We start from the raw sequence: 24451 nt of genomic DNA on the forward strand, positions 1-24451 counted from the left end.
TGTAAAGTCAAAGGCAGAGATGGGGTGACGCTCCCACAAGATGAGGAACATCAGAGATTGCCAGCCAACCACCAGAAGCCAGGAGGCAGCCAAAGAACGGATTCTTCCTCCCAGCCTGCAGCCCTCAGAAGGTGCCAACCTGACCCACACGGTCCAACTCTGGCCTTCAGGACTGTGAGACAGTAAATGTCTGTTGTTGAAGCCCCCTGGTGCGTGCTACTTTGTGACAGCAACCCCGACAAGCTCATGCAGTAATTGAGGACTGCTGTGCCATTTCTAAACCTGGCCTCTTAATGAAACCCTCCATGCTCGCCCCTCCAAGCTTTTAGTCCCTTTCTGGCCGGCTGACACAGAGGTGACTTACTGCTGCCCTTGGAAGCCACATCCTGAGAATGACAGTTGGGTCAGCTGGAATGGAGGAGGACACTTGCCCCTGTACACCGGCCAGCACTGTCACGTAGGCCAGAAGCTTGCTCTGAATGTACCCTTGTTATAGCAGCTGGCGAAGCCCTGGCTACACAGGTGACGATCTGGAACAGAATCTTCTGACAAAAAGGCCATACAAGCCACACATGGGAGCCCTAGGGAGCTGTTTCTAGGAGCCTTGATTGAAAAGGGGAGAAGAGACAAGTGAAATTAATGTACGTAACTCATTCAACATATTAACCCCAAATACTATCTTTTTCACATGTAATCTAACATAAAACTTACTGATGAGATATTTTCCATTATTTTTTATTTTTTGGTACCAAATCTTTGAAATCTGGTGTGAACTGTACACTCACAGCACATCCCAGTTTGGACCAGCTCAGTGCCACCTGTGTCTGGTGGCTGCCGTATCTGACCACCCAGGTGTAGAATGTTCAAATCTAACATGGGAAGTGACACGTTTCTCTGAGCTTATGCCTGAATGTGTCTCCACTGGAACGTGGCAGGGAGTTGTGAGAAGCTCGGAAAGGTGCGACATTTGAGCCCCGCTGTCCTGATTTCCCTACAGGTGACGCTGGGCCAATTGTCTGTCTGCTGCTCCAGTTCCGCACCCTCAAGGGGGTGTTGCTTGGGGTAAAGGAGAAGGGGAAGTGTAGTTGCTGCTGTTGTGAACGGGAACTGCTCACATTAAATTTTCCCCCTTCTCACCCCACCTTCTGTCCTGCATGAACTGAACATCTGAGACCCATCAGGCAGCTGACCCGCAAGGTCTGGCTTCACTCAAAAGCATGTCTTCGTGGACGTCGCCCCGGCAGGAAGCTGCATGGAGCAGAACACTGATGATGGAGGCCGGGAGCGTGGGGAGGGACTTAGGACTTGGCTGCAATGTCAGCAGCACAGTCCGCCCATGCCCCAGAATGCAACGGGGCGGGGATGCCCTGTGACTGCTCTGTCATGCCCGCCCTGCAGCTTGAAGCTGCCCCGAACCAGTGAGTGCCCTTGGTGCCACCAGCGCCGTGAGGCGGCAGCTGCTGGCCTGTGGCCATGTCCCTGCAGGCCCCATGTCCGGAGAGGCCTCGTGGGCAGGGGAGGCAGGGCGTGTCCTGCTGGCTGACCTCACTGTTGGTGCTGGGTGGAGCAGGGACCGCTTCTTTCTTTAAAAAAACATCTGCCAGGCACAGGGCAGTTAGTTCACTTCACTAACCTGGAAGTGAACAGCAAACCTGTTTCTGACTGAGCGTGATGATTTTTGTAAAATGTTTTGTGTAGATCCATCTACCCTTTGTAAATTCAGTTACTTGGCTTTGTAAATTCAGTCTGTTCCCCCGACCCCATTTATAATAATGTTAATTCTCTGGAAGGACCTGAGTTTTCCCAAATCATGTGAATCTTTGTGTGACACCCAAGCCTCCCCGTGGAGCTGGTGCCTATAGTGGGTTGAGTTCCGTCCCCCAAAATCATGTTGAGTTCTTGACCCTGGTACCTGTGAACATGACCTTATTGAGAAATAGGGTCTTTGCAGATGTATTAGGTTGGTGCAAAAGGAATTACGGTGTAAAAGGTTAAAAATTGCAAACACCGCAATGCCTTTTGCACCAACTTAATGATTAAAGTTCAGATGAGGCCATTCGGGATCAGGGTGGGCCCCTCAATCCTACGCTGGCGTCCTTAAAAGAAGAGAAGATGGAGACGTGGGCAGGACACCGGGAGCCACAAGGTCACGCAGATGCTTCCTCCTCCACTCCGCCCATCCTCCCTGCCTAAATAAGAAGGAACCACGGTTCTTCCTTAAGGGCTGTTCTGTCTGCTGGCCAGCATCCCCACGTGGGTGCCCCAACTCTGCACCCACACAGGACGTGTTAGGCTCCCATTGTTTTAATCTGGGAACATCTGACTCTGGGACAGTGTTTACTCCATGGGGTCAAGAGAGCAGGATCCACAGTCAAGAATACCCAGGCCCAGGGCCGGCCCGGTGGCTCAGGCGGTTAGAGCTCCGTGCTCCCAACTCCGAAGGCTGCCGGTTCGATTCCCACATGGGCCAGTGGGCTCTCAACCACAAGGTTGCCAGTTCAATTCCTTGAGTCCTGCAAGGGATGGTGGGCAGCGCCCCCTGCAACTAAGATTGAACACGGCACCTTGAGCTGAGCTGCCGCTGAGCTCCCAGATGGCTCCGTTGGTTGGAGCACGTCCTCTCAACCACAAGGTTGCCGATTCGACTCTCACAAGGGATGGTGGGTTGCGCCCCCTGCAACTAGCAACGGCAACTGGACCTGGAGCTGAGCTGTGCCCTCCACAGCTAAGACTGAAAGGACAACAACTTGAAGCTGAATGGCACCCTCCACAACTAAGATTGAAAGGACAATAAGTTGACTTGGAAAAAAGTCCTGGAAGTACTCACTGTTCCCCAATAAAGTACATACCCTTCCCAATAAAATCTTAAAAAAAAAAAAAGAATACCCCGGCCCAGAAATCGGGCTCCCACAGCCAAAACTAGTCCCCACGTGAGTGAGTGAACTGAACGTCCCATTCATGTAGACGCATCGCCATTCTGTGGGGAAGCCTGCAGCCAAGATCAGCGAGGAAGGAGCTGGTAAGTGGGTGCAATTGTAGCTGGGGACTCCAGGCCCTGGGTGTTGACATGGCTCAGAATAAGTGGGGGCCTTCTGTGCCGCCTGCCTGGTCACACAGCCCTGCTCTAAGATGGCTGGGCGCCCCGATCTGGACTGGGCCATGGAACCCTGCCTCCTGGCAGTGGCCCTGTGCCTCCCTCACAGGGCCTCTTGTTCTTAGCCTCCCACTGCACTGACACTCCCTGCTAAGTGGGCGTCCCTGGTGGCCCCTCGCTGTGTCCTGTCCAAGAACATCCTGCCAGCAGGGACCCCAGGATTCTTCAGACATGTAGATGAGGACTCAGGCTGGCCAATGAACTGTGTTTGGAACCCCACGGAGAATCCACTCTAAGAACACTGATGATTGCAATGACAAGATCAAGGGAATTTCAGATGATCCAACATCCACAGGACCAGGAAGACATCCCATGCCAGATTTGGCAGGGTGGAAGGTGTGGCTCGGTTGAGGGGCTCCTTTGCTGATGTCACACAACTGACCCAGGGAATAGGGACCGGGCAGGCTTGCCCCAGGCCGACCTTCCACCGGAACCGGGCCCTTTAAGAACACTGGGCCAAGAGGAGCTGTCCAGACTCAAGCCTGCAGCATCCACAGCACCATCTTTATAGAGACAGAGTTAGAGATGGCGTCAAGTCCTCTGGCTTCATTGTCCCCTCCTTCTGTCCTCCCATGACCCATCCTCCTTCTCCTCCAAGTCTGCTCTGCCTGCTCCTGGCTCAGCCCCACACCCTAAACCGCAGCTGCCATTGTCTTTGTATTTTGTTATTTTCAATGACATCCGACCATATGTTACATTTATATGTTACACTATTTTTTATTATTATTTTAAAACACTATGTGTGTATTTCAATGTACACATTTATCACCAGGGGAGGAAGGTCTCTGTGACTATACAGGACGTCTTTGTTTTGTCTTTATTTGGTGTGCCCACGAGTTTTGACTTGGTTCTCTGGGTTGCTGACCGTCCTAATAGTTTAGCCGTCCTGTCAACGGGGCCACTTACCACCAGGTTCTCGGCACCCGGAGGCGGAGTGTCCACAGCCTCTCCTTTCTTCGGAACACTTGGTGGTTCGTATTTGCACCTATCAAAACAGGATGTCCCCGCTGACCACGCCACGTGGTGACTTAGGAAGTAGGACGTCACGGCCGCCTTCTCTGAACAGGCTTCCTGTCTGGTGGTTGTGTGAGTGTCTCTGGTGCCTCTCTAACGTCCACGCCTGGACATGCATCTTACAGCCACAGGTCGGGTTAGCCTACCTACTCTGCTGGCCCCTCAATGACTCCCTGCTACTTTGGGAAAGGCCTAGAGTTCTGATGTGCACACGGGTGAGGGCTCCCTGCCGGACAGGCATAGGATCCAACACGATGGCATCGGCGTTGGAGAGAAGAAAGCTTTTATTGTGAAGATGACCGGCAAGGAGACAGAAGGCAGGGCTCAAACCTGTCTCCCGGATCCAGGGTTTGATTTTAAGGGGTTTCAGCACCGGGTCTTCCTGGACAGCGGACCTCTCACGTCTGAAAGGGTCCCAGCACTCAGGTTCCCGTCATGTTCTGGTCCTGTGGTTCTATGGGGGGAACAGTTAAGGGTTCATAAGTGCCCCTCATGGGTGGTGTTCACAAGAGTTACAAGTGGTGTTTCCAAGTGTTTCTTGTAAGTGGGGTAAACGATGGTTTCGGATCTTGTTAAAAACAGGATAGGATTGGTTTGAACTGGTTCTGCAGTTACACAGACAGGTTCCACAAGCTGTCACTGCCCCTCAGAGCACACACAGGAGGTGCTACTCAGCCTGGACAGGGTCTGGTTTTTGGCCTGTGCTACACTAGACACAGCTGAGCTCTGTGGGTGTCCGTCGAAAGCCACCAGGTGGCAGTGGCGGTTTGGGGCAGGGTTGGGCTCTCCCTTCACTTGCTGTGCCCACAGAGGAATCCCCCCGTGGAGTGTATTTGAGTGCTGGGTTCTAGCAGGACAGTGGTGGATGTGGCCCCAGATGGACTAGGCAGTACTAGGTGGTGCATTGGGGTTCGTGCCTGTGCAGGCTGCCAGCATACACCAGGTAACTTTCGGTGACCTGTGCTGAGTGCCCCCGAAGCACTTCCCCGGGCTCAGACATTGCTGCTCGGATGGAATAGCCAGAAGACATCCTGCAAGGGGCTGCCACATGGGAGGGGCACCCCAAGAAGGACCGAGCTTGCTGTTTGTATCCCAGTGGAAGGACAATGTGACTGGACTGTGTGGGCAAGGAGAGGGTCGGAGAGGTGGGCGGGGCCGGTACCCAGCCTTTTTAAGCAATAGTACTCGTCCTGTCCTTTGCAGCAGCACAGGGGCTGGTGCCGGAGGGCTTCCCTCCAGCGCCTTCAGGCTGTGCTGGTTGGGAGGGGAGAGGAACAGTAAGGAGCAACTCAGAATAAACATCAAGCACTTTGCTTGGGGCCTGGAACTTCAGCAGTTGCTGTTATCATCATCATTATTATTGAATTCGCCAGCAGCCGGAGGATGCAGGACTACTTATGAGTCCACAGATGAAGGCACTGAGGCCTGCAGCAGGGCAGGGTCACGCAGACCGAGACCTGGGTGGCCTCTTGGTTATCAGTGACCAAGGAGCCCTGAGTGTGGGCTGCAAGACTCCACTGTCATCGTCACTGTGGTCACTTAATCCGCACCAGGCCCTGATGCCATGGGGCTGGTGACCTCCACTTTGCACCCAAGTGCCCTGAAGCTTGGCTAAGTGACCTGCCTCATCTTTTCAGAGCCACTCCCCGCTGGCTGCTGGCTCAGCAAGGTCGTGGACGGCGTACAAGGCACTGGACACTGGGTTGGGGGACCCGCGCGCATCACCACCCTGGTCACCAAGGGTGCGCGACTCGCCCCACGGTACCGGGAGGGATCGAGGAGACCCGGGTGCGGACACGGCCCGGCCCGAGTCCGGGCTCCCGCACACCACGCCCCGCGAACCGCCGCTGGACGCGCCGCCTCGGGCGCCGGTCCACTGGGGGGCGCCAACCCTCAGGGGAATTCCGGCCACACCCGCGCGGATCGTGCTGCGCCGGGAGAGGCAAGAGAAGGGGCGGGGCCCGGACCCAAGAAACGAAACCGCGTGGGCCCGCGCAACATGGTCGTGGGGGTCACTGCAGGTGCGAGCCGGCTGACTGGGCACGGAATCCCACGGGGCGGGGCGCGGGGCCGGATGCGGAGTCTTGCGGGTTCTGGTCCGCCGGGCCCATGAGTGCGGGTCACCTGGGTGGGTGCGAGGGTGGCCCACAGGTCGGGATCCCAGGGATGCGGTGTCAGCGGCCCCCGCGGTGGGGTCCGGGTCGCGACGGGCCCCAGAATCGCGCGGGGGAGTGGCGCCTGCGTCGGGATGCTGCATCCGGCCGCCGTCCCCTTCGGGACGCCTTTTCCTGCGGCGCCAGGTTTCGGTTTCGCCGCTTCCAGATCCAGCCCGCGAGCAGCGCTCATTCCGGGGGCCTCAGCGACACTTCAGGAGGTCCAGCCGCAGGCGCGGGGAACCCCCGGACCGGGAAGCGTGGGGCGTGGGCTTAAACCCCGGGAAGGGTCTTCGGCAAGGCTGATAGTAGCCGGGACGGCCAGACGTGGGCTCCAGCTAGGAGTCCTTCGCTTTCACTAACTGTCACAACGGAAAAGTGTTGTTTGGAAAAGATGCCCTGTCACAGTAACTTTTTAGGAGAATGGCATCACTGTCCACATCACCGCATTCCCCAGAGCGCAGGGTCCTTCCCTCTTTCCAGGGACTCATAGCCAGGTTGGCACCTGTCCAGGTGATGGCCTTGAGAGCCAGGAAGGGGACGCAGAATGAGGGAGTGCAGAGATGGTGGGGGCCACCAGCCCCAGACCCACTCCAGCCCTGGACCTACTCCAGTGCCTGGTTTTCCTGGGTGGTGGTTGTGCGGATGGGCTTTGAGTTTTGGTGAGGTTCAGTGGTTGGGAAGAAAGGGAAGGGAAAAAGTCAGGAAGCTGATTAAACAGAGAATTTCTGCCCTTAGGGCCCTGGTGCAGGTGAGACTTCAGTGAGGATTGCTGAGCCCTGCTGTGAGCTTCCTGGTCTGTGGGGAAGCTGAGCTTTGGAAAGAAGGAAGGTAACTAAGGGAAAAAGAGGGGCCTGGGCTGTGGGGAGTCATTCAAAGTCTTTGAGTGCGAGTGCCAGCCCAGGGGGCTGTGGTGGGGAAGGACAGGTGAACCGTACCCACACAGAGTGCCCTCCCTTCCTCCCCCCACCCCCGCCTGGCACTGCCCTGCCCCCTGGAGCTCACCATCTGGTGGAGACCAAGCCAGTTGTGGCAGAAGGGAAGCCATGTCACAGACAGTGAGAGGGGGAGCCTGGGGCTGGCAGCAGGGTGGGAGCAGGGAGTATGCAGCCTGAGGGCCCCCTGGGTGCCCTCCTAGCTGACGCAGGAGCTGGCTTGGCCACTGCTGCGGCAGAGTTCTTGGATCCTAAGCCAGCAGAAAGGGTGGCAGGTGGGCAGTGGATCTCTGTCCTCTTAGAGCAGGGGTACCTGTCTCCACTCTCACCCTGGATGCACTAAGGGGCCCCTGGAGGCTGGAGCTCCTTGGCTGAGTCTTGGCCTTGGCGCGGAGAAGCATACCCTGACCTTGGTTTGATGCTACCCGCACAGAAGGTGTTCTGCGGGCCAGATGGTCAAGGACAGGAGGGAGTGTGGGCCGGACTGAAAGCGACCCCTGGCCGTTAGTAGGAATCTTTGCCTGGTGGCCCTGCTAGCCCAGTGCTGCCCTCTGCAGGCTGGTCCCTGCACTGGGCTCTGACTCAGCCACTGGCGGCCGGCGTTTCGGCAGCGCTGTAAGAGCACCCCGTCCTGCATGCCTCACCTAATGTGTGTGTCACCTGTGAGCCCGGGGCTTTTGTCTCTGAGCTCCTTGCCCGGGGCCTGCAGCAGGCAGGCACCTTCATGCCAGGTCTTATCTCGGGGTTTTGCCCATGCTGTGTCTCTGTCGGGACCACTCTCCCCACCCCACCCCCAACCTCGCTCTAGTTCTCAGCCATCCCGGGCCCCCCAGTCTCAGCGGGTGGGGACATTTTTAGAATCACCGTGAGATGGAGAGCTCAGGAGGCTGGGAGGGCCGACCGGTGTGTGGGGGGGATGCAGGGGGAGGGACAGCAGAAAGGGAAGTGGGTGCTGGCGCTTCAGGGCACAGGCCCAGAGAGGGTTGGAGGGGGATGAGGCAGAGTTTTAGCCGCAGGGGAGGGGCTCCGGCTCAGTTTCGATTGAGCTGGGAGACCTGGGCCACTGTAATTTCACTTTCCCAGAAAATGAAACTGAAGCAGGGCTGTGGTCACATGACAGGTGGCTCAGGGTAGTATATAGTGGGCTGTTTCCTCTGGACTCTGCTTCCAGATCTGCAGGGGCACGCCAGCCTCCTCCCGCTCCCTGGAGCTATGGAGTGTCCTTCATGCCGGCATGTCTCCAGAGACGAAGCCCCCAAGTTCTGCAGCCAGTGTGCACAGAAGATGCCCCCGGTGGCACCCACACCAGGTAAGGCCTGAGGGGGCGCCGGGGGCACCGATGGGGCTGGGAGGCCAGTCAATCCAGTCCTACCTTCTTTCCCGGAAACGGAAACCGCTGCCGCAGACAGCCCAGGCCGGCAGAGTGAGGTCTCCTGTGGCTAAGGAACTCTTTCTAGAAGAAGCACCTTCCTTAGAACAGTTTTGTTAGGTCTTTTGCTGGAGGTACCTGTCACTTATGAAAAAGTTGCGATTTCATTTCTTGGAGAGAATTCAAGGTTCCCCTTCCCCCTTGGGGATGGGAAGTGTGGGCTAAGCTCAGATTTGCTGGAGGGTTTCAGAGGATGCTGCATGGAAGTGGCACCCCAGGCACAGTGGTGGGCGAGGGGTCCCCACTATATGCACAGGTCCCCTCCTGGCGAAGGATGGCCGGTCAGTGTCTGAGCTCGTGATGAATTCAGGCAGGCGTCACCTGCCGACTCCGTGGGTCCTTGATTCTCTTGGCATCGGACCTCAGACCGGTGCTTTCCTCCTCCCTCAGGCTGCATTTCTCTAGCTCTCTCGTGACCTCACCTGGTTCTGTGGTTTTAAATACCGCCCATACACTAGCAGTACCAGGTTAATCCTTTTGCCCCTGGGCCTGTCACCTAAACCCCCCTCCCCTGTGGCCTCCTTACCTGGGTGTCTGACAGCCCTCTCAGTTTCCCGTGTCTGAAGCCCAGCTCCTATCTCCCCCCCAAACCTGTACCCCCGCCCCGCCAGGCTCCTCACCTGCCCGACCAGGGCAACTCATCCTTCCAGTGCGCCAGCACCTGTTGTGGCTGCTCGCTCACGTGCCGTGCGCCGTGAAAGAATGCCCGAGTCAGGTAGTAACATAGAAGGAAGGTTTATCAAAGTAAGAGGAGGGTTGGCTGGGCAGAGTCTGCTGGAAACTACTGCAAACTACTGCGTCGAGTCTGTGTTGGGTCTCAAGTTTATATTTTTTAACTAGGATGTAAACCACTTCTGCTGGGAGTGGGGGAGGGGGAAGGTGTGGTTACGCTGGTTATCACACCTTTATAGTTATGTAGATTTAAGTTGGAGCCAAGAGGGTGGATCCCATACAGATGCAAAACATGTCCGTCACAGGGCTGAAGTAAATAGACGTTGAAACTGGTCTGCATAGTAAATGTACAGCAAGCACAGCGCGAGAAACCTTTCAAAAAGTCCCAAGCTAAATTACACTTATTCGTTTGAATTACACCAGAGATCCAAATCCCAAAAAGAGGAGATTTAGTGCCACCATTACAATCCCCTGTCTTAATAGCACCTCCAGTCTCTCCCTTCCTTCACGCCCCGCATCCAGTCCCCAGAAGACCCTGCTGGCTGCCTGGTGAGAGCCTACCCAGGGAGTTGTTTCCCTCCCCCACCACTTCCCCGGGAGTAAAAGCTGCAAGGTCCTGCTACGGGAATGCTCCCTCCAGTGCCCTCTAACCTCCTCTCCTGCAGCCCCTCCCCCCAGCCCACGGGACTTTGTCTTTCCCGGACCACACTGGGCCTGCTCTGACCCCAGGGCCTTTGCACTTCCTGTTCCCTCTGCCTAGAACACACCTGTCCTCAGAGGGGTCAGCAAGAGCCTCTCCTTTACGCCTCACAGCCCTGCCTCATCACAAGTCCTGCCCTCCAACTCTCTCCCGACCCTCCGACCCTCCTTCCATCTTTACTCAGCTGTTTCTTTCCTCTCAAGGCCTACCCTGACCACTCCACTGAAAACTGCAACCTGCCCCTCCTCCCCCACCTGTTTGTTTGGCTTGTGGCTTCAGGAGAGAACTATGCTCTCTTGGTCACTGCTTTATTCCAGGCCCCTTGCACGGTGCCTGGCACACAGTAGGTGCTCGGTAAATAATTGCAGAATGAAGCAGAGAAGGTCTGTGAGACCCCGTGTGTGTTTTCTAAATGTGTGCGTGTGTGTGTGCAGTCAGAAAATGCCATCAGTAGCAGACCTCACTCAGGGCTGTGGCTAAGTTCTGAGGACGCACCTTGTGCTGGGGTGGAAGTGCCCGTCCTTCGGGCCATTTCTGCTGTGTTTATGCAAAGTGCTCACAGTGCAGATGCTGTGTTGGGCTCCATGGCAGCTGCTTTGTGTTGTTGATTTCTGTTTCATATTCTTTTGCGGCTCACCCTTCAGGGAGGAGCTCTGGCTGAGTCAGACCTGAGGGTTCCATCTTTTCTTTTGGAACACCTGGGACCTGAGAACCACAGAGCCACGTGCTCAGCTGGTGGTCAGCTGAGTCCTCTCCCATTGTTGATTCCTTGCTGTCCGGATACTAGATCATGGCTGAGCCCCAGGTGTCCAGGTGGAGCTTCCCACCAGCCAGGTGTAGGGACAGAGTCCCAGAGAGCAGTTTCCAGGCTCTCGGTCCCACGTGGAAAGGTGCTGGCTCAGTTATTAGATGGTCATCTGCTGTGGCTGGGTAGCCATCAGCTGTTACCAGTGAGCCATTAGCCACTAATATAATTGCCGTGGCTACACTGGTAAGTGGGTTGGTTGGGAGAGAAGCAGACAGTGGATTGCGGATCGTGTGGCTCCTGCTTCCTGTTTCTCCAACCCAGCCGCCAGCGAGAATGTAGTGGTGTGAACCCCCATCCATGGCTCCGTGGGTGTTCCTTTTTGGCTTCACCATGTTCTGTGTCCAGCCACTGAGAGCGGCAGAGGGACCAGACACCCTGCATGACACCAGGGCTCCCTGCCCTGAATCACTAGGACATTGTCATTCAGGGTATCAGGCGGGGTCTCTGGTCCCGCTCCCCACATAAGAACGCAGGATATGGTGAGGCCAAAAAGGAACACCCACGGAGCCATAGGTAGGGGAGTCATATACCACGCTGGCGGCTGGGTTGGAGACACAGGAAGCAGGAGCCACACTGTCCGCAACCTGCCGTCCTAACTGCAATCTCCTCTTGTTAGCCCAGCCACCATCTTCTTGCTAGCCCCCATTTGCTGCTAGCGTAGCCACGACAGTTATATGTGGCCAATGGCTCACTGGTTACAGCTGACAGCCAACTAGCCACAGCTGATGGCCATCTAATCACAGTTGATGGCCTTTTACTACCTGAATGAGCACCTTTCCACGTGAGGCCGAGAGCCTGGAAACTACACTCCTGGCTCTGTCCCCACAGACATCTCCCTGGATGGGGGGGCCGTGGAGGGAAGCAGCCTTTGGGGCCCCAGGAAATAAAATAAAACCAAATCTGCGATGTGCCCTGTGCTGTGCTAAGTATTGAGGGAGGAGCTATTGTGAACCTCCAGTTTACAGATGCCAAGTGCGAAGCACAGAGAGGGTAAGGAACTTGCCCACAGTCACACAGCGAGTCACGCAGCTGGAATCCTGGCCACTGGGTCCAGAGCCCATGTTCTGGGAGAAAGCCGTTGTGGGGGCAGAGCCCCAGAAAGTAGTTTACAGGCTCTCGGCCTCACGTGGAGGGGTGCTGGCTCGGGTAGTGGATGGCCATCAACTGTGGCTAGTGGCCGTCAGCTGTAACCATTGAGCCATTAGCCACTAATATAACTGCTGCGGCTACGAAGGAGAGCCGAGGAGAGTGAAAGAGAGTCGTCGGTGGGTTGCAGACAAAACGGACAGCAGGTCGCACGTCCAGTGAACCCAGCCTCCAGTGAGACCGTAGTGGTATGGCTCCCCTACCTATGGCTCCGTGGGTGTTCCTTTTTGGCCTCACCATATCCTGCGTTCTTGTGTGGGGAGCGGGAGCAGAGACCCTGCAGGCCTCCCTGCACGACAGCCGTGGTTGAAGTCTTGCTGACCTCACCATGGAGGGAGGAAAAGTGGGGTGCTGGTGGCACCCTACACCTGCTCAGGAGAGCTGCTCACCTGATCTGGGTGGACGAACAGCTCCAGCCTCTGTGTCTACTGGCCTGTAGTTGGGGGAAGGTGTTAAGCGTAGGCCTTAAGGGTTAAAATGAATTATTGTAACCAGGTAAACCAGGGTGGTCGATGTCTGGCAGCTGAGAGGAGAGTTGGAGGGGCAAACAGGAACCCCGGGTGCTTTGTCTGAGTCTGGGCTTCCGGAGAGTGGCCCCTTTGGGAAACACCTCTCTTAGAGGGTCTCCAGGAAAGCTCTCTGCCTCTTCCCCTCTTTTTGGGTTGTGCCAGGGGCTGCCAAGGCCACCAGAACAGGGACGAAAGAAACTCTGTCTGAGAACCTGGATGTGTGGCATTCTTACGAAATGCCATTGAGTCTCAGTGCACTTGCAGCATACCTTCCAGGGCTGCCAGTCCTGGCAGGCAGGGAGAGAGGCCACGGGGAGTGGGGGGAGGGGAGCCTCTCTCCTCCTATTCTAGGTTCTTCAGCTGGTCTAATAATCCAATTGACAGAGAACAGATTAACAGGAGACAAAACCAAATTTAATTTCATGCATACAGGGGCTCCATAAGAACAGGGGGGCCCAGAGAGGATCAGACAGTTTGAGGTCTATGCACCCCCCTGAGCTAAGGAGAAGGGGGTGGGGTCTGGGGTTTCAAAGGGAGGATGACAATTTGTAGGAAGATGGAAAGCACATGTTGGTAAACAGATGTTTGCTGGGCCGTGCCGAGACAGTGGGACCCAGACAGGACTTTGGTCTCCAGGCCCCACCCGGCTGTCCCAGTTTCCCAAACCAGCCCCATCTCTGTAAATGTGTCTGGTGACACTACTCAGCCTGGACCAGGCCCTCCGTCTGAAAATTCTCTTAGGCAGTGAAGGGACAGGTCAAAGCTCTTCCGGAGTCTTTTGTTGCTTAAAAATAATGGACTAAAATAATCCTCATGCCAAAAAGACGTGTTTGGCGGGGGCAAGATCCTGCTCTCCTCCAGCAGCTGTCCTCCTCTGCCAGCTCAGAGGCCACTCCAGGGCCACCAGGCCTTAGCAGAGCACGGTCACTCCCGGGCACACAATCCTGGCAGACCACTGTCACCTCGCAGCAGGGGTGACGGCTTGGAGAGCTGCTGAGGCCCGCTGGCTTCTGGGCTGCCCATGAGCACAGTGAGAAATGGGCAGGGCCATTGTCCTTGGGGCCGGGTCACTGTGGTGATCACTGCTGTGGGCGGGGCAGGCGCTGGGTCCTGGTCAGTCCGTGCAGGGTGCACAGTCGGCTGAACACCTGTGTGTTGAAAGGGGAGCCTCTCTGGTTTGGCCAGCCCCTGGCTACCACATGCTCCACCCCTAGGGGCCAGGGGTTTGGTGTGTGACCTCAGGAACACATCACTTCCTGCCTCCAGGCTTCTCTGCTTCATCACACTGGGCTGTGCCTGTTTACAGGAATAGAAAGTGAAACCAAGATACTGCTGGGGACTACTGGAGTTGTGGAGGGCGGTCCCCTTTCACCCTGGAGGCCTGGGGTGTCCCACTTACTGCAGGCTGTGCCAGGCGTGGCCGACATCTGTGGGGCCTGGAGAGGCCGCAATGCAGCTGCCCAGATGTGCCCGGACGCCGGGGTCTGGGGGGGCAGTCGGAGGCCCCTGGATAAAGTCGTGCAAGGGGGATGTGTGGAGAGTTCCAGGCCACCCCAGGCCTAGGTGGAGGGTGGCCAGCTTTGCCCAGGGTGATGTTGGGCTGGTTCTGAAGGTGGGGATGGAAAAAGGGGCACAGGTTAAACCTGACAAGCTCAGGGGACTGAAATAACCACAGAGGATGGCAGGAACATAAAAAATTTCATAACTAAGGTGGACCATAGCAGGAAGTCGCATCTTCAGCCTGAAGCTTCCTTCATAGTCAGTCTGCACCTTAAGTGGGCCTGTCTATTGTCTTTTTGCACCTAAGGTGACATCCTTGGAATGTCAGTAATCCCTTTTTCCAGACCAGAGCAGGAAAGTCCAGAATCCCTCATCATTATTCTTGTCCCTTGGTTACCATCTCTATGTCAACCATTAACAGTCCTGCACCCACCTGTGTGAAAGAAGTACCTGTCTCTCCAATTTACTTTTATCCAATCCCAGAGAGTTCCCAGCTTTGCTTTCTCCCACCCCCTTAATCTATCACCAATGGATTTCATGTAACTCTCCTCCTTTGATTCTCTGTATAAAATAAGCTGCAAACTACCATTTTGCAGAGCATTTTCTCAATCCGTTGAGATTTTGTTTCCCGGCAATTGTTGTCAGTTTGGTTCAAATAAACTCCTACAAGCTTTCTCTTAGGCAGGATGTATTTTCATCGACAGCGTCAAATGTGGTGGGGGCAGCAGAGCCCAGGGTTCAGGAGCCCCTCCCTACCCCAAGTCCCCACCGCTCTGGCGCGTGCACCAGGGGATCCAGGTATCCAGGTGGGACTTTTAGGTGGGACCTTGAGTGCTGGAAGGTTATTTGGGGGGGGGGAGGGTGAAGTTCTGGGCAGCGTATTCTTTTGTTTACTGCATTTTTTATTAGGTTGGTGCAAAAGTAATTGTGGTTTAAAAGGTTAAAAATGATTGCAAAAACCACAATTACTTTTGCACCAACCTAATAAGTTTTCTTGAAGATGTTTTTATAATGGAAAAAAATGAGGAGCCAGAGACCCTGCTGGAGTCTGGGGAGGGGCTGGGGTCCGCTGGGCGAGGAGAAGGTCCATTGATGGAGCTGAGAAGCTGCGAGGGCTCCAAGGTTTCCTCCAGACGTTCACTTGCTTTTCCCTGAGGCTTGACGCAGGTGCATCTGTTGTGGGGGCAGAAAATGTTTCCTTCTACTCGTCTAGGTTCTTCAGCTGGCCTAATATGTAAATCGCCATAAGACAGATTATCAACAAAAACGAAAGTGTAGTCACACGCCTGCCTGCTGTACACCTGGGGAGACCCAGGAACACTGAGTCACTCTGAAACCACCACCCTAAATACTGTCTTCAGCTGAAGACAAGATGTTAGGGGTGGGGAGTCAGTCACAGGGTGACCTGGAAAAGCACCGTCCACAAGGGCAAGGTCATTATGCAGATTTCAATCTTTGCCTTCTGCATGGATCAGAGTTTTTACAGATGAGGTCACCTTCCTCGGCCTGGTGCAGTGAGGGAGACCCCTTACACATGGAGATTCCCTCACAAATGTGGTGTCTTACAAGAGGGTAACTTCTACTCAGTTCTCAGAGCCTCCCTGTGTCTGCTCTTTCTTAAAAATAACCAGACTAAAATAATCCTTATGCCAAAGAGACTTATTTTGGGCTGACAAATTCTGCTTTCCTTCACTGCCTTTGTAGATTCTGAGAGCAATTCCTGGGTGACATTGGTCCCCGAGGGAGAAACGGAGTGTGGACTGGAGCTGAAGGAGGAAGGCGGCTCCCAGGTAACATCCGTCCCTGAGGGAGAAACGGAGTGTGGACTGGAGCTGAAGGAGGAAGGCGGCTCCATCTTGCCCGCAGGCCCAAGTGATGGGCGGGACCACCCAGATGAGCCCTGTTCAGACAATGCCTCCTGGTCCACCTACAAGGTGAGTGAGGGTCCCTGGTAGGGTGGGCTCTGCTGAGATGCTGTCTACCGCTGTGGTTTCCTCAGCAGCAGAACAAGGTCCCTCATGTCCCCACGGCGTCCTCTCCTGGACATTGTCACAGCAGTGCTGCCCGGGGGCCCATTGCTCCCTGATGCTGGTGGGGCAGAGCTGCCCCTTTTGCTGTGCCTGCTTTGTGACATGGTCTCTGGGTTCCCGTCCTTCTGGGGCCTCCACCTGCCCTTCCCTCCCACAGCACACCTCGCATGCTGTGTCCTAGCAGCTGGGGCTGGGCTGGGGCTGGGTGCCTGTGCTTCTGCCCCGTGGATGTCTACCGCCTCCGATGGTGACGCTACCAGCTTCGAGGCGCCTCCAGGCTCTGGGGGCAGGGCGTCATGGCTCCCCACAAGTGGCAGAACCCGAGTCTCCTGGGTGAGGGACCAGTGGAGCCCCAGGCCAAGCTTGGCGGGGAGGTCCCTGGACAGATTCAGGGGGAAGGATGCGAGAGGAGAGCCCCGTGCTGAAGTCCAGCCTGTCCCGACCCCAGTGGCAGGTCAGCTCAGGTGTCCTGCCCGACGATCAGGGCCGCTGTCTCTTTGTGCTGGGGCTGGTTTCCTGTCTGGTCCTCATCTCGTCCTGGTCGTGGCTGGGCCCCGGTGGGAAGTGCCACAGTTGTGATCCACTGTGTGTGTGTGTGTGGGGGGGTGAGAATGTGTGTGGGGTGTGTGTGAATATGTTGGGTGCATGTGTGAGTGTAGAGGGCGTGTATTGGATATGTGTGTATGTGAGTATGGGTGTGGGGTGTGTGTGTGTGGCGGGGATGTGTGTTTGAGGGTGCATGTGTGTGTGTGACTGTAGGGGGTATGTGTGTGTGTGTGAGAGTGTGTATGTGGGTGTGTACGTGTGTCCTTGCCCTTGGAGAATAACACGTCCCGAGGCGATGGCCATCTCTGAACCTCGGCCTTGTGGACACGGGAAGTTTCTGTAAACTTGAGATGAGTATCAGGAAACACCCCGTGAAGAAGTGTACGTGACAGTGTGACTGAAAATGACGTTGAGCCCAGCAGGACTAGGTTTGTTTGTTTTTTTACTTTGACAGAGTAAATTTAGGTGCTTTTGGCAGAAGAGCTAGGCAAGAATAAGCAAGAAAATTGTGAAAGAGAAAAGTCTTGAGTGGGACTTGTTTGTACAAGATTAAACAAAACGGTCCCACAGCCTCAGTCATTACCAGTGAATCCTGGAGATGCTCAATGTACCAGGACAGACAATCGGGAATGGAATCTGACACGTATAAGAACAGTCAGGAGAAATTACACGTAAATATTCCCCTGATCTTTGGATGGGGAAAGATTTTCTGGTAATTAAAGCAAAGGAAACAAAAATACAAAAGATTAGTATATTTGACTCCTGAAAAAGCCTTAAAAGAACTGAAAACCTCATGGGACATGGTCGGCACAAATGAAGGGCAGACAGTTTAGGAAAACTATATAGAGAATAGTTGGCTTTGCATATAGATATTTTTGCAAAGAGCGAGTTGCCTCAAAAGCTCTTAGAAATCAAGTAGAAAATGGTAACAACCCACTAGAAAAGTGGGCCAACAACGATAGATTGTAATCTACGATAGAGAAGGTGTAAAGTGGCCAGTGACTATGTAAGTTCCACCTCTGACATCAAACACTAAGAAATTAAAAGAGCTCCATGATGTTATATTAAACCTTCAAATTAAAGCATTGACTTACAGTCAGTGTTTGCAGAGATGGGGCAAGGTTGTCCCTCAGGTGAGGGTGAGACGGTGGGACCACCCAGCTAGCAGGTGCCTTTTCCACCTCTTCAGCTTCTCTGAAGATTTTATTATAAGAAAACAAGCGCCGAAAGGCACCTGGAGGTTTGGTGAAGGGTCTCATCTCAGCCTGACTCTTCTGTGTCCAAATGCTGGCATCCCCCTGGATGTCCCATTACGGGCAGTGCCATTCGCATCATCGTTATGGCAGAATTAGACAGATACGTAAATAAAAAGGCTTAAAAAAATGTGCAGTAGAATGAGAGCAGTAAAAATTGCAGAGACGGCAAGTCCGAGGGCTCAGACCTCTAGAATCACTGAGGAGCATGAGCAACAGGGACATAAGCTTGCCTGGGATTCTGGAACATTCAAGGGGACCGAGTGAGTGCAGTCAGTCAGACGTGCCTGTGCTGTTCTAGCCTAGCACCCTGCCCCCTCCTGCGTGGCCTTGTCTGAAGGTACCACCTGGGGGCCTGGTGTACTTGCTGATTCCTTGTTCCCCAGGAATTGTGTTTGTCTGTTTCCACCTGTCTGGGTCTCCTGAGGAGTGACCCAGGCACCTGCCTTTTTGCATTTTCCTTGGAACCCTCTGAGAGTGGAAAGCAGCCACCCAGGGTGTTCCTGGAAAACGTGGAAGGCCTTTGAAACCTCCGCTGCCACCTGGGGTGGAAGGTCACAGGTGGGGCTAACAATAGACGGGCCTGTGGGAAGCCTGGGGTGAGACGCTGGGAGGGAGGGAGGGAGTTCCTGTGGGAACAAGATTTTGGAAAAGCTCCCAAGATAAGTGGGAGTCCAAAGAAAGATGGGAGTGCGCAGCGCTCCCCCAGGGGCTCTAGGACGTAGGACGGGGTGGAGAGTCTGCTCAGAGGGCCTGGTCGTGGAAATGTTGGGAACCACAGCACTGTGAGTGCACTAAGTGTCCCTGAAGTGAGCACTCGCAGGGGTTCCTTTTATGTCGTGTGATTTTCCACCTCAGTCTAAGAAAGCTATAATGTCACAGAAGGGAATTTAAAAAATGCCTAAAGGGGCACATACCCACACGGGAAAGGGGCCCGAGTGGGACACACCAGTGAACGCAGCGTTGTTGTCCAGGGTGGTTAGCTCACGCGGGCTTTGGTGATTGTCCCCAGTCCCTAGAGTGACCCTACAGTGACCCTACGCAAGCCTCATGGTCAGGAAGTGGTGTGGCCACGATGTTCTAATGATGGTGGGATGACATGCCAGGGGCCCACGGGAAAAGGATCCAGAACTGGGCACGGGCCACAAGGCCAGCCTCTCTCCAGCTCCTGAAGGAGGGGTCCTGCGTCCAGTGGTCGTGTGCCAGGAGCTCTTGTCCTGCCTGTTGCCTGGGCTGACCATCTCCTTCTGGCCTTGCCTTTCGTGCCCCTTTGATGCTGATGAGCTGGGTGCCTTTGCTGGTTCTTGCTCCTTCCCCAGCGGCTAATGGATTTCTTCTCCCCTGCGGTAGCTCCCCGCAGCCCAGGGGCGAGTTGGGCTGAAGGTGCAGACTGACCTGTGGTCCCTTCCTTTCTCAGCTTCCTGCCACCAGGTGACAGGAGGCAGCTGGACTGGATTCCTAGCCCTAAGCGGGGCAGGCTCTGGGCAGGGCAGCGTCCCAAGTGCCCGGTGCAGAAATACTGATTGTCTCCCTCCCAGCACTTGGTGCACAGGCTCACGGCCTTTCCCGTTGTCCCCCCTCAACGGCAGTGCCTAGGAGGCCCAGCTGTCCCCCATGGCCTGGGCCTGTCCACATGAGGTGGAGGCTGGCCCCATGCCCAGGGCCTCACAGACCTCGCTCCTCGTGTCCACCGCAGCTGCAGCACAGGAGTTGGGTCTCAGTTCCGCTCCCAACTGCTGCTGGCTGGGTGCCTCCCTGCCTAGTCCCACTCGTTTGGTGGCACATTAGCAAGCCCCTTTGGGACTTCCATCTTCCTTAGAAAAAGGAGGAGACTGGTGGGAGGAGGAGATGGGTGCCCCCTGGCCAGTGCGAGCTCGGGGGCACCTGAGATGCATCGTCCATAGGGGGTGGGTGCTGCCCCGTCCCCAAGAGACCCCAGGTCCTGGCCTGGCTCTGCTTTAGGTGCCGGGCTGCCTGGCCCTCCTGGAGATGTCACCACAGCCGCATCTGTGTGGGAGCAGGGGCCCAGGTGTTGGGGTGGAGGCCCGAGAGAGCCAAGACCTGGGTTTCTGCATGGGGTCAGTGTGCCACCTCCTGCAAGGCACCAGTTCTGCTGTGGGGCGCGTACCCGGCTTTGCTCTGCTACCTACCCGCCTGCAGGAGCCCTTTCTTGGGTTCCCTACATCCGAGACCCTCTACCTGCTGGTGTGGGGAGCTGGCTGGGCCTGAGTGAGGGCTCCGTGAGGGCTCTGCAGGAGGGGTGCCGCTGGTCCCCTCGCCTTGTCTGAATGAAGGGGGTCATGTTTCAACAGGGAGTTGCTTCAGAGGTTTTTGTAGACGCGGTCGCCGCTGGCACATCTGCTGAGCTGGAGGCTGCTAATCACCCTCCCAGCAAAAGAAGAAAAGAGGACGCAAGCACGGTTGAGGTGGCTGAAATGCCCTCTGCAGACCCCGAGCAGGTAGTTTGTGTAGATGTGGGAGGAGAGGCCTCCCACCGTGCTCTGCTCTGTACTGCAAGGCAGTCCAGCCCCCGACAGGCAGGCTGGGGCTCTCCACCCTCCCGTCGCCCCTCCTCTCCCCCCTCCCCTCTGGGCTGGTCTGTGTCAGAGCCAGGCCTGGGGGTTCCAGCTCTTGGGACTGAGGAGTTCGTGCTAACGTTAACTTGCAGCTTTTATTGTACATTATATGTTGTACGGCTTCTTTATTGCCCCCTCTCTGCCCCCACAATCTTCTGTCCATCATTTTATTCCTTGTGAAACTGTCTCCCTTGAGATGTGGTGTAACGTGCCTGCCGAAAGCTGCCCAGGCCACACAGGCCAGTCCCCCGTGAGGGCCAGAGCCCTTGAGACGCGGGTCCCCACCGCCACCTGAGGTCATGGGCCCGGGTCCAAACAGCAGCGGTGTGGCTGGATGCCACTGAACTTAGTCTCTGGTTTCTGGAAGTTCAAGCCCTGACTTGGTCCGTTTTCTATATGAACCAGGAGTATTGCAGCGCTCACTAATGATATCAAGAATGAAACTAGTTCCTACGTGTAATGAAAGTACTTTTGCTTCTGAGGAAAAGCCTGTCAGATGGGTGGAGTTTTGTTTTTATTAAAAAGAGGATTTGGGCTGGTGGCTGCTGCCCACGGTGTGCTGACATCCACCAGTCTGCTCTTGGTGGATGGTGGGGGGGGGTTTGTGGTCTGGGGTCCCCCTGGTAGCTGTTATCCTGGCCGTCATCCTTTCCCCTGACAGGTGTCTTCCAGGAACTGGCTCACTGTCCCCCCAAGGGTCCCTCCTGTATTTATGGTGGTCTTTACACAGCCGCCCCTCCCAGGCCCGCCCATGTCCTCAGGGTCCCCTGCTCTCGCTGTGGTGTGTGGTCCCTTGTTTCTTTCCCACTGACCACACCCCTCCTTCTGGAGGGCAGACTGACCCCAGTTTCCTGGGGAGGGCAGCTGGCACGTGTTCACGAGGTCAGATGTCCCCTGCTGCTGTCAGAGGTGCTGGGAGGGCTGGGTACCTGCCACTGGGGGGGTCCTCCCGTACCAGCCCTGATTCAGCGGCCTCGAGCCCTGAGAATAAGTGGCTGGACTTAATCGATCAGAACTATGAGCGTATTGATTATTTTGACTCATTTTGGGCTTCTGTAAGTTGGAAACAACCTCATTTAAGGTTTGACTATTTTAACCATTAGAAATCTTTTGGTTGCAAATAGCTGAAAACTCAGCCTAGGTTTATTAATATGATAAAGGGAGTTTGTCACTCATTTAACAGAAATCCTCATGAAGGTGGCTGCAGGCAAGGCTTGATCCAGGCACTAGGAGATATTTGCCAAGCCCGGGTGTCTCTGTGTCTGCACTGCCTTCCTGATGTCGGTTTCCTCCGTGGCCTCTCCACAGCTGACTTCAACACTCTGGACCCTTCTACCATGTGTCACATCAGGGCTTCTAATTATCCACTTCCCGCTACCCTTCAGGGGACTAGAGAACACCTCCCTTGGTGGCTCTTACAGAAGACAGAGGAAGCATCTCTTTCTTAGGGGAAGCGGTCTTCAAATTTCATTGGCTCTGATTGGGTCCTGTGACCATCCCTGAACCAATCGCTGTGTCCAGGGTGATAGGGTGATTCTGGAGCTGTGGTTGATTTGACCCGCATGGCTGAGAACAGGGAGAGTCGGGACCGTTTCCCAGAGTGGGGGGAGTGGGAGTGGGAGTGGAGCAGCTCACTGCACAGCCACCAAGGTGGCCCCTGCTGTGTGTGGGAAGGAACCGCGGCACTGCAGCCCTGAGGGCACCGTGCGTATGCCAGGCGTCTTTCTGAAGTGCTTGGCGTGCTTTGTGTGTGCAGTCCTTGCAGTGGCCATGTGACGTAGGAATGCCTGTCGTTGCCATTTTATAGATGGGGAAACTGAGGTACGCTGTGCCTCAGCAACCCCCGTGTGGTCAGCAGGCTAGCGTGGTGTGTTGTGTCTGCAGGTCAGCTGATCGTTCTGGTTCCTGTCCCAGACTCTTTTCTCCTGTTGTTTCTTCAAAGCCACACCTCATGTTTATGGAGGTGTAATCTCGGTTTACGAAAGAGACACTGAAGCTTAGAAAGGTGACTGAGCTACGCAGGGGGCAGGTCCCCGCCCCTGCTGACCTGCTGGGGAGATGCAGTGCTGGTGTGCTAGAAGGAAGTGTTTGGTCACCTGCCAGGCTGAAGGGACACGCTGTCATCAGCCCAGTTGTCCTTCCTGAATAAACACGCGCTGTGCCAGCCCACCCTGGGGCAGTTTACGCAGAGCTAGAGGGCCCGTTCCGTTCGTGAGCCTCTGCTTTTCCCAGGCATCTTCGCTGGCTTCCCCCAGCTATCCTGTGTCCACCTTGGGGTCTCCACTGCAGTGGTCTTGCCCCCTGCAGTAGGTGCCTCTTTGGGGTCCCCACCCCCCACCTGGCACTTAACATGAGTGAACGTGGCACCTGCCTCCCCCAGGCCGGGCCTCCATGTGGGAGGTGGGGGCCGGCTTTGCTTTGTTGGAGGGAAAAATAAACTGATGCTCATGGTAAAATCAGAGGTACCTTGTGACCAAGAACATCCAAGAGTTAGCAAACTGTTATCTTTTTCTAGTTAGTTCTCTCCATTTAGGCAGGAATAGGAACAGCCCCCAGCTGCCGGTGCATGCATGCAGACATGGCCTCGCATGGCTTTTGCGTGGAGGTATGATTTGCATTGAATAAAATGCACAGTCTTCAGGGCAGAGCCCGCTGTGGGCCCAACCATGTACGGCCTTGTAACCCCCACCCGATCCAGAGACAGAACTTTCCAGCCCCCAGAGATGCCCTCGTGTCTCTTCCCAATCAGCTCTTCATTTAAAAAAAAAAAAAAAATTAATTAAATGCTAACCCACAATAAAGGCTGTTTGTAACGTAGATGTAGGATTCACGAAGTGGGTACCAACTCCCCACTGTCCACCTTCAGCTGCACGTCCTCAGCTTGAGTCCACTGTGTGTGTGCGTTCCCAGCCAGAGCAGCGTTTACTGTTGGTGTACGTATTTCTGACTCCTGTGATTGTTCATTTTGCCTTTTGGGAAATAGCCATCTATGGAATGGGCCAAATTAAAGATCACATTAATTAGGAACACAGATGTATGTGTTGTGCCTGCTCGCTCCCGGGCCGTGAAGGAATGCCCGAGTCAGGTAGTAATATAGAAGGAAGATTTATCAAAGTAAGAGGAGGGTTGGCTGGGCAGAGACTGCTGGAAACTACTGCAAACTACAGGGTGGAGTCTGTTTGGTCTCAAGTTTTATATTTTCTAAGCAGGATGTAAATTGCTTTGGCCTGTAGTGGAATTTTCTATTGAGTTCGGCTTTGTCCGTTGGTGTGGGGGAAAGTGCAGTTAAGCCGGTTATCGCAACCTTTGCACATGTTGCACAGATGTAAGTTGGAGCCAGAAGTGGATCTCCTGTCACAGGGCCAGCACTGGGCCGAGGTAAATAGAAACACTGAAACTGGTCTGCAGAGTAAATGGACAGCAAGCGCAGCCCAAGGAAGCTTTCAAAAAGTCCCAAGCTTATTCCAGAGATCCAAGTCTCACAATAGAAGCTACATAGTGCCACCATAACAATCCCGTCTTAACGTGTGTGCGTGTAATGAAGAATACATGTGCTTAAGACTTACATATATATAAACTATAGTCAAACTTGATTTTCGTCAAGGAAGAAGTTGAGATTTCCTCCCCGAGCCCTGCGTGCTGGGTGTGCCAGGCCTGACCAAGTGTGTGCAGGGTGCCTGGCGCGCATTTGTCCCCCACAAATGTATGTTGAGAACTGTCGGTTGTCTGTGCAAAATCTAAATCTTATTCTAAAAGGTCTTGAAGCAGCTTACAGAAAGCACGAAGTGGGAGTAGGAAAAAGAGAAAACAAGGTAAAGAGGAGAAAGACAAATTGCAAATCAGAAGAGCGTAACCCTGAGCACAGACCCCTGCCAGCCACCCGTGGGTGGAAGTGAGCCTTCCAGCCTCCAGCGGGGAGGCAGAGTTCAGTGGAGAGGAATTGACCTAACAGGACACACATGTTTGGGCTCCTGCAGTGGGGCCAGGGCTTGTTCTAGACACCGGGTGCAGCCATGGACAGAACAG

At 55.0% G+C, this 24451-nt stretch overlaps 1 protein-coding gene and 1 long non-coding RNA gene across 6 annotated transcripts in view; one reads left to right on the top strand and one right to left on the bottom strand.

Annotated features, from left to right (window-relative positions):
• Positions 1-4434: 4434 nt before the first annotated feature.
• On the bottom strand, positions 4435-6431 carry LOC141568790 (uncharacterized). The gene is made up of 2 exons (XR_012491977.2): positions 6293-6431; positions 4435-4622 (listed from the first exon to the last, which is right to left on the bottom strand). It is a non-coding gene; the product is annotated as an uncharacterized LOC141568790 (long non-coding RNA).
• Positions 5856-24451, top strand: part of RNF213 (ring finger protein 213) — a 99360-nt gene continuing 80764 nt past the window's right edge. Inside the window, exons 1-5 of one of the 5 annotated variants that reach the window (XM_019735541.3) lie at positions 5856-6189; positions 7060-7152; positions 8428-8565; positions 15725-15954; positions 20162-20308. In XM_019735541.3, the coding sequence (XP_019591100.3) occupies positions 8469-8565; positions 15725-15954; positions 20162-20308 (474 nt within the window). In that variant the 5' untranslated portion in view covers positions 5856-6189; positions 7060-7152; positions 8428-8468. Of the gene's footprint in view, positions 6190-6429; positions 6543-6681; positions 6819-7059; positions 7153-7840; positions 7872-8427; positions 8566-15724; positions 15955-20161; positions 20309-24451 lie in introns of those variants that run through there. The other 4 variants (XM_074319384.2, XM_074319385.2, XM_019735542.3 and 1 more) reach the window with 4 other exon arrangements.

Source organism: Rhinolophus sinicus, chromosome 12 (genome assembly GCF_057876585.1).
Source record: "Rhinolophus sinicus isolate RSI-liver-muscle chromosome 12, RSI-T2T, whole genome shotgun sequence".
Classification (NCBI taxonomy): domain Eukaryota; kingdom Metazoa; phylum Chordata; class Mammalia; order Chiroptera; family Rhinolophidae; genus Rhinolophus; species Rhinolophus sinicus.